This window comes from Nicotiana tabacum, chromosome 4 (assembly GCF_000715075.1).
Source record: "Nicotiana tabacum cultivar K326 chromosome 4, ASM71507v2, whole genome shotgun sequence".
NCBI lineage: Eukaryota > Viridiplantae > Streptophyta > Magnoliopsida > Solanales > Solanaceae > Nicotiana > Nicotiana tabacum.
In genome coordinates, this window is record NC_134083.1 from 24,972,835 (window position 1) to 24,982,321 (window position 9,487).

General features: G+C 32.9%; 1 protein-coding gene across 1 annotated transcript; it reads left to right on the forward strand.

Annotated features, from left to right (window-relative positions):
* Positions 1 to 4,948: 4,948 nt before the first annotated feature.
* Positions 4,949 to 6,889, forward strand: LOC107786226 (NAC domain-containing protein 100). Its single transcript, XM_016607673.2, has 3 exons — positions 4,949 to 5,526; positions 5,626 to 5,903; positions 6,010 to 6,889. Exons 1-3 carry the CDS (start codon positions 5,334 to 5,336, stop codon positions 6,517 to 6,519), a joined length of 981 nt encoding a protein of 326 aa, XP_016463159.1. The 5' UTR covers positions 4,949 to 5,333; the 3' UTR covers positions 6,520 to 6,889.
* Positions 6,890 to 9,487: the final 2,598 nt, after the last annotated feature.

The following is a 9,487-nucleotide window of genomic DNA, read 5'->3' on the forward strand; positions in this document are numbered from 1 at the left end:
TATAGTTGTATTGCCGTGAAAAATATTCCTTAACAGTGGTGACTCTTGATGTAATTGTGCTTAAAGAAGTATGGAGTTAATATACATTGATGTGAAGGTGGAGTTATGGTTTGACATAAGTATGGGGTTTGAATGTTAAAGTACATGTATTAAAGTGCTTACGGAGGTGTAGTCACTATTATATTCAAATGTATCCTACCCGACCCGCAGCCTACATTACAACCAATTAAAGTCCTACTTGATCCTAGAGTGAATGAGCTCGATTAGTAGAGTAGTACACTACGGGCAAGCCTATGGTGCATCTTTTGTGGCATATGAATATTATTTCTCAGAGTGAGTGAATTTTTTCTATCTTGAGTTCCTAATTGCTCTTAAATTTTTATTGTGTGTGGAACTACTCTCTTTTGTTGTGTGAGGGAACTTGATTCATGAAGGAAAGGTAATGTTATTGACCTCTATGTTAGAGTGAGTAAGTGAGTTGTGAATAATGTGTGATACTTGTGAGTTAAATTTTGAGGTGAAGATGTTACACCCTTAAGCTTAGTCTATTTTAAAGATTCTTGGCGTGATGAGTTAGCAGAATTGTTTAAAAAGGGCGTGTCTATATAAAGTGTAGTTTGATTGCTCGAGGATGAGCAACGTTTAAGTGTGGGGTGGTGATGTTTGGCTATAATTACATATTTTTAGTACATTACTTACCTTACATTTTGGGGCTTTAATGCTAAACTATATTATAGTTGTGCTTAATTTAGTCTATGTTATGTGTAGATACATTAGAGATGAAATCTGAGCAAAGTAAATATTTAATGTATAATGCATGCTCTACAACAATATGATAGTGAGCAAAGAAGAAAGCTAAGAAGTGATAAAGTGAAACTAAGCAGTAAATTGAGCAATGATTAAAGAAACAATGCAAAGGAATTTGAAAGGAAAGACAAGAACGTGAATTTGGCAAAAGTTAGGCAAAGCAGATGGAATTGAAACGAAGCAGAAACAGAATAGGCGTAGCAAGGAATTTTGCTCGCGAAACATATCGCTTCGCACAGTGAGAAGAGAGCGTTAGAGCTCGCGTCGCCTGGTGAACAGCGAGGTGAGGCTCGCGTTAGAGGTCGCGAGGCACGGTCTACAGTGAGCGTGTTTCGGATTTTTAAAACCTATTTTGTCTCCTATTTGATCTTGGACTTGGTTATTTCGTTTGGGTCTTTTTCCTACACATATAAATAGTCATTAAACACTATTTTTAGAGGAGTTAGTTTTGCGACCAGAGGCAAGAACATCACATGGACAATTTTTGGAGGAGAAAATCATAGAGTTCTTCATCCCTTTATCTTTTTTTTGTAATTTATTTATGCAAAATACTTAGAAAATTGTTACTACGAACATGAGTGGCTAAAACCCATAATTCTGGGTTTGTGATTTAGCCATCAATATTGTTGTTTTACGTTGACTTAACCTTGATTACAATTTACTAATATATGATTGTTTCTTCAATTCTGTGATTAATTGCTTAATTGTCTGGCCAGCAGTTAGGTTCTATTTACTATCTATGCTATGCTTGGGAAAGCCATGTTTAGATTAGAGAAGAATTGAAGAGAGCATGATCTTAACTCTTGGGGGGAGGAGGAATTTATGGTTAGGATAGGAATATACATAGTCATCGTGTTAAATATCGTAATCTTAATGCGTTCTTGATAGACTGATTTCATAGGAATATATGCGTTAATCTATTTTGAAATGAATAGGCGAGTAGTACTTCGGGAGAAGGCTATGAGAGCAATTGTTCGATTAATTAGCAACCATGAGTGAATTGTATGAAAGGGAGAGTTAACTAGAACACAATAGGATTGGCGAATCGATCACAACCGTGGAATATTTGTCTCTACTGAATACACCACAATTATTTTGCTACTTGATAATTTAGTTACTCCTTCGAATTATAGTTTAGTATAATCACATTCTTGAACTCGATTTTGGCTTGACTGAATAACAATCTTGGTAATTTTAGTGGGTAGTTGATACAAGTCCATATGGGTTCGACACTCGACTTATCATTTTATTACTTGTACGACTACATATACTTGCGTGTGCGTTTGGGGAACCAACATAAATATTAAATGAAGAGATGTTATATATTAAAACATAAATAAGGATGAAACGTTCAAAAATCTCTCATATTTAAACGATCTTTTTTTTTTTCGAAGCTGCTTATTACAGCAGAATTTTCTAGTTATCTATATTTTGTGCACCGGTTTAACAGCAATCATAAGGTTAGGCTTTAAAAGTTAAAAATTCAAGTATTTCGAAAAACGTAATCGCACCGACCGATGTTCTTATCAAACACAAGACATATATATTAATATGTGTTTCGCTTTAATTTGTATATGCTAAGATTCTTTATTTAATATAAACATCAGAGTGCGGATAAGTATTTACCCACATTTCCCTTGTATTGTAAGTTTCTACACTTAATAAAGGTGCTTTCTCCTCTCCTTTGGATTTGCTAATTAAGCACTTAAATATATTAGTAGTATTGCAATTTTGATTGAAACCAAGTATAGATCCGTTGTTACATGGTTCTTGGATTGATATGAGAATTTTCCTTTAAAATTTAATTGTTAGCAAGGGACCTATCATTACGGTTTGTGTATATATTACATGTAGTAAATGCATCTCTTTAATCATATTGACGATTTCACACTAAACTTATTTGTCTAGGTGCAAATTCTACCATATTAAGGATACATGACGATGAATTATTAAGTGTTCACACTATTATATTCATTTACAAAGCAAATTAAAGTATCTTAATTTAGTTTGATGTAACAAATGTTTCATGCATTGTCTAAATTAAATTAATGCATATAGGATGGGAAACGACAAGTCTACAATTCTAATTCAATATGGAAGTATTTTCTTTTTTCCTCTTTCTTTCCCATTTGGTATTAAAATCTCCAACGGTCTCACATTTTTTCAATTTTCCTCTAAGGCAAAAACTTGATTTAAATTTAGCTAGTGATTGGATGTGTACATAGGACCTCCCAAATATAAAAGTATTCTCTCGCTCTACATACACACACATAGTGTTACAGCTAATACACATAAAGACAATGACGATAACCCTGATATAAGAAAGATGCTAGAAATATTTTTATTAGTACTCACATATAATAGGATAATAGAGGTTGTTTTGCCTATGTTCTAAACGTTGATATTTCCGGTTTGGGTTTCGAGAAAATCTTTTCTTTCCATTCTCATCAATGATGGACCTAGCAAATACTGGGAAAATGCCTTTTTGTAAAGTAATAAGTAATATTATATGTTTCCAATAAGGTCCCTTAAAGAACATACTTCCCAAAGTTTCTTTGCAACTATTCCCTCCCTTTTTAATGTACATGGGCATGGTATAGTTTGAGTACGATGTAAAATTTAAGAAATAAAAGAATATTTGCTTCTCAGAATTGAAAGCACGTGAACTTCGACCAATATTTTAAAATGTATTTTTTTATAGAATTGAACTTTTGTATTTTTCGTATACTATTTGGATATCTGAATTTTTATTTTTAAATATTGTGTTGATCTAATTCAACTTAGGTCTTATTGATTCTCGAGAAGCAGAAAGTAAAAATATTTTTAAATAAGTGAATATATTGCAGTGGAGTAATAAACATGGCAAAAAATATCATGCAAAGAGTAACGCACGTTCAAGAAGAGTACAATTGGAACTATTGAAAAGAACCCCATGTACACTGGCCACCATATAGCAAAGAAAGACAGGATGGCCTGCAATAGTAAGCTTTTTGTAAGTTTATAAAAGACAGTTGAAGATGAGTCCAAAACTATATAATAACTTTTAACTGAACTTCCTAAACCCATATCCCAACCACAAATGGTCTTCTTAATAATACCTTTCGGCTTTATGTTTGTATCTTCCAATGGGCCCTACCTAGCTAGTTCTTTATTGCTTCATTTAACTACTAATATCTAATGAGCTACTTAGTTGCAGAACTGCTTAACAGAAATTTCTGTTCATGAGAAAAGCCCTCTTAAAGTCCCTTTTCATACATACCAGAATCTTGTTAAAAGAAACTTTGAATTGAGAATGTAATTAAGTAAAAGATACGTAAATGTTTGAAAGTAAGAGTAGTCACATCCGGCATTTACAGTAAACTGCATTAGTTTACCATGGTTAAGTATTAATAGACTGTATATTAATTATTTATGATTAAATACTAATAACGATATATATAAAGATGCATGTTATGTATTTATTGAATTAGAAACGATTAACATCGTCGTTGGACCAAGGTACAAATTAAAAACAGTCTTCTTTTATTGAAGTCAATTGAAAGTATGAAAAGCCTTTAAGAACCTTAGACTTTTTGGACTAATTTTCAGCTTTATAAGGTGAGGTGAACGTGTCTAATCTGAAAACTAACAGCATGGAGATTCTGTTGAAATAAATATAGGGTTAAAATGGTAATTGACACTTGGTTAAATGGGATTTAAGCTAATTTCAGGTAGATGATGTAAACCTTCTCTCTCTAATCTCTTTTGTTAATTTGTTTCATTAAGACCAGCCCGTTTTCACACGCTCCAAAGTCAAATATTTTGTATAGAGAAGGTTAATTTAGGAAAATCATTGAAGAATTCTATGAGAAGAATGTAGGAGATGGATACATATTGAAAGCAACCTTAATTACTTTTTATAATTAAAAAAATTAAAACAATATTAAGTCATGTTGGAAATACAGTTGAAACAACCATGAAAGCAACAAATTTAAAGCTTCATCAACAACTATTACACAACAGAAATTCCAAATATAAATAAAATTATATGATCCAAAGAAAAACAGGACTTTAGTTAAAAATAAGAATACGACAAAAGAAATTTGACAGAATTACATGCATAGTTTAAGGGGATGAAATGTATTTAGTCAAATATAAAAAGGGAAGGGGTGTAGAGGTTTATATGAGAAGGCAGAGAAAACAGAGTTTTAAGTAAGAGAAGGCCAAAAACAACCTCCCCCTTACAAAAGTTCCTTAGTGCTCACGTTTCTATCTCTCCCCCAAAAACCAGTATTTATGGCCTTGTTCTCTTCCTCTCTCTGCTTTTTTTCAATCTTTCAGGTCATTTCCATGGATTCTTTTCTTCACTTTTCTCATTTCTTTCCCACTTTCCCTTAAACTTTTCTGCAAGACCAATATAGTCAGTACCTTCTTTTAATTTCATTAGTCTTGATATAGTAGTCTTTCTCGTTGTTTTTGCAACTGTTTGAAAAAAAACCATTAGTCTGAATTTTACAAAGGGGTGTGTAAGGGTTTAGGTTTTGATAATGGAGAATTTTTCTGGAGTTATTAAGGAAGATGATCAGCAGCAGATGGAGCTTCCTCCTGGATTTCGCTTTCATCCAACTGATGAAGAGTTGATTACTCATTATTTGTCTAAGAAAGTTGTGGATACTGATTTCTCTGCTATTGCTATTGGAGACGTTGACATGAACAAAGTTGAACCTTGGGAGCTGCCATGTAAGTTGATTTCTCCCTTTTTTTTACTTGTCTGAATTGTTTTGTTTTGTAACTTTTTATGTGTTACTGATTATGTTTTCTGATTGTTGGTAAATGTAGGGAAGGCAAAAATTGGGGAAAAAGAATGGTACTTTTTTTGTGTGAGAGACAAGAAGTACCCAACTGGCCTAAGGACAAACAGAGCAACTGCTGCTGGTTATTGGAAAGCCACAGGTAAGGACAAGGAGATTTTTAGAGGAAAGTCTCTTGTTGGTATGAAGAAAACTCTGGTTTTTTACAAAGGGAGAGCTCCAAAAGGTGAGAAGACAAATTGGGTAACTCATGAGTACAGATTAGAAGGAAGATTATCACTTCACAACCTTCCCAAGACAGCAAAGGTACTAACGGTCTTTTTTTTAAGATTAAGATGTAATATTAAGGCATTTGTCCTTTCATTTCAAGATTCTTAAATAATTCTTTGTTTATGTTTTTTGACTATTGCAGAATGACTGGGTCATATGCAGAGTATTTCAAAAGACAACTGGTGGGAAGAAAATTCACATATCAGGGCTTATGCAATCAAACTCTACTGGAAATGAAATGGGAAATTCCCTTTTGCCACCATTGACAGCTTCATCACCCAGTCACGTGCACTGCTTCTCCAATTTTCTTACTGCTCAAAAGAGTGAAGAAAACATGATCAATTATTTCGACACTTCTCCTAATTTCTCTGCTCTCTCAAATCCTATGGACATTTTCCCCAGAAATTCTCTTCCAAATACATTTTCCTGGAACCAAACAGTCCCTTTTCCTCAGCCAGGTTCATTTCCTGTACAAGATCCTGTAAGTCTTAGGAATTTGCTTGAGAATTATGGGCAAAACATGCAGCAGAGTTTGAAAAAGGAGAAAGAGATGGTCAGTATATCACAAGAAACAGGTCTAAGCACTGATATGAACACTGAAATTACATCATCTGTCGTTCAACAGGATCTTGATTGCCTCTGGAGTTACTGAAATTCTTGACACAAAAGGGCAAAACAAACAAAGGAAGAGCAGAAAGATGAGTAGAGCTTCAGTAGTACTAGTAGCTATTATGGTGTGGAATTAATTGTTATGTGTATAGATTTTCTAATCCCCTAAGTTGCATTCAACATAGTAAACCTTATTATGTCACAAAAAATATACTTATCATGTAGAAGTATGTTAAATTTTACTATTTTATTTTTCCTTTTTTCCCACTTCCAGTTGTCTCACTGCTGCTATTTGTTATTGTGATATTGAATTTGTAAAAAAATTAGTATAGTACTGAACACTGTTAGCATGTGACTGTATGAGATCAAGTTGGTGGCTTACTGATCTTTTATTGTGTTCTTTTCTCTTTGAAGCTACCTTTGTTGTCTATGGATTCTAGCGGTTGCTTTATCCAAACTTTTAGCTTCTACTTGAATTTTTCACTCAATTTAATTAATTAATACAATCAAAGAACATTTTGTGGGGACTTCAAAACCAATATGCCGTGGACCCTCTTCTTCCCCCCACAATTTGTGTGTAATTGTGTCATGATTAGGAGATAATCTCAAAGTGCTTTAGGACCACTTCAGATGTCAAAACATGGTACTAACCACGTGTGTCTTGTCTAAGAAATGATCTCAATAACTGAGAGCCAAGTCGTTATCTTCTTTTTGACAAAGTACAATACTCAATATTAATTGTAGGAATTAGTTGCCTTAGGACCATCTCTTCAACGAACCAAATGTCATTGGATTAGTTGTAACGACAGTAATGTTGGCAAGTTCAAATGGATGTTATGTATGTCAAGTTGAGTTAGAATTTGGAAATACAAAATAAATACAAATGTGGTTCTTGCCACGCATTAAATTAGAAAACAAAACAGTTCGAGGCGCTAAGCATGAGGAAGTTCTGTCGTTTGGATGTTTCCTTCATGCTTCAGTAGTCCCACATGTAAAACAAGGGGTTTAAGATTTATGTACTTCCATTGAACGTCCAATCCAATATTTTAATTTTATGAGTTCATGAATCAGGTTCCAACAACTGAATATATCACCTTGTTTAAGTTAGGACTCATAGTTCAATATATCTTACAAGTTCAATTGATTTATACTGATAAACCAAGTTTAGGCTAAAAATTATAGGTCCAAATAAACTCACAAGACTGGATCCGCCCTTGCATGTAAACAAGCTTAGTTTGTAAAAGGAATGAACAAACTGAAAAGAAGAACGAGGTAAAGTTGTACCTATTGAGAATATGAAAAGTTTCACAAAATCTGTCACAAAGATGATTGACAAAATGGAAATAAGGTTGCTAATCTCATACATTCAATATTCACAGAAAATATCATGGCATATCATCAATTGTTGACAGAGGTTTCCTTATCATGGTATTTTAGTGATGTGACAATTAACATCACTGGCAACATGTCTGTTTGGTGGAGTGTTATTTTTCCAACTAAGGCTAAGGAGCAATTGTCCAGAAAACATATTGCAAAATGGAACTTAATAAACATATGGTAAGTTCAGTGCCAACTAAAGAACTCCAGAGCCAGAAATATGAGTGATAGTAATATCTGGTAGTATTCCTCTACATGCTCTTTTCCTTGTGCCTGACATAAAAAAGAATTGCTAGTCATTGCCCTTGTCCCGACTCAGATATGATCCGTCAGAACGCTATTACATCAATTATATATTACTTTGATACATAATTTTTTAAGTGTGCATTCTTCAGTTTTAACTGAAAAACTCAAACAAAAAGGAGTAAATATTTTTATGTTTTTAATTGACTTTGCTTTTCATTCCAGAATATTTTTGGTTTTTCAATTCAATTTTCAGTTTCAAATAAAAATTTTAAGAACACCCGAAAAATTAATGAACCTTAATTTTCTTCTTAAATTGTTTGTCCAAAAACTTGTATATCTATCGATTAATATTGCAACAAATTGTTTAATTAGCAAGAATATGACATCAATCTAGGTAAGCAAGAATATGACATCAATCTAGGTGAATTTAAGTACAAAGAATGGTAATTGAAACAATCAATCAGAAGTCAACAAGATGCATAAACCCAAAAGGCAAAGTGCTGAAGTTTATTTCGTTTCGGTACTCGACTAATTTCTTATTTACACAGTAAAAACCTAAACAAACAGATCAATTAACTCAAAACCGATTGAAAACAATAAATTTAGGTGACTTTGGCCTTTCACACTTAAATTCATTCATTCATTCAACTTCCTAGTCATATATTTGTACATTGGATGATGACACTGCAATTCCGAGACCTTATTCACACTCTCATCAATTGTACTCGTTTACAAAGAATAAGAAGGAACATTTTTCTTCTTTGTCACAATGAAAATAGTTATATTGATTCTTCACTTTGATCATTTTAGCTGGAAACAGTCGACCGAAGATAAGGTACGTATTTTTAAATTTTAATTACATGAAAATACTCCATATTGTTTAATAACGTAACATACGCTATCAAAACCTAATACATAGACGATATTTTGTCTTCACACGAGTGACACGGGGTTAACAAGTTGGCAAAGGTTATGGCTTATGATTTCAGCTTCCATTCTATTGGGAGAATTGTGTAGCCAATAATAACGCGTCTGACAGCTAACAATACTTCACATTTTATTTTATGTATTACTCCCTCCGTTCACTTTTACTTGGCAGGTATACTAAAAATAAATTTTTATTTTTATTTGTCACTTTACGCTTATTAAGAGAAGACAACTTCTTTTTTCATGTTATACCCACAGTATTTATTACTCATTTCAAATCATTTTCTCAAATTCAATAAAATATGCATTAATTAATATATGTATCATGGTAAATTATGTACTTTATTTATTATTTTTTAAAGGGCGTGAAAAGTCAAAACGTGCCAAGTAAAAGTGAATGGAGGGAGTAGTTGGAACTTAGAATATTAAACGATATCCAATATTCTCACGTGATCCAACTA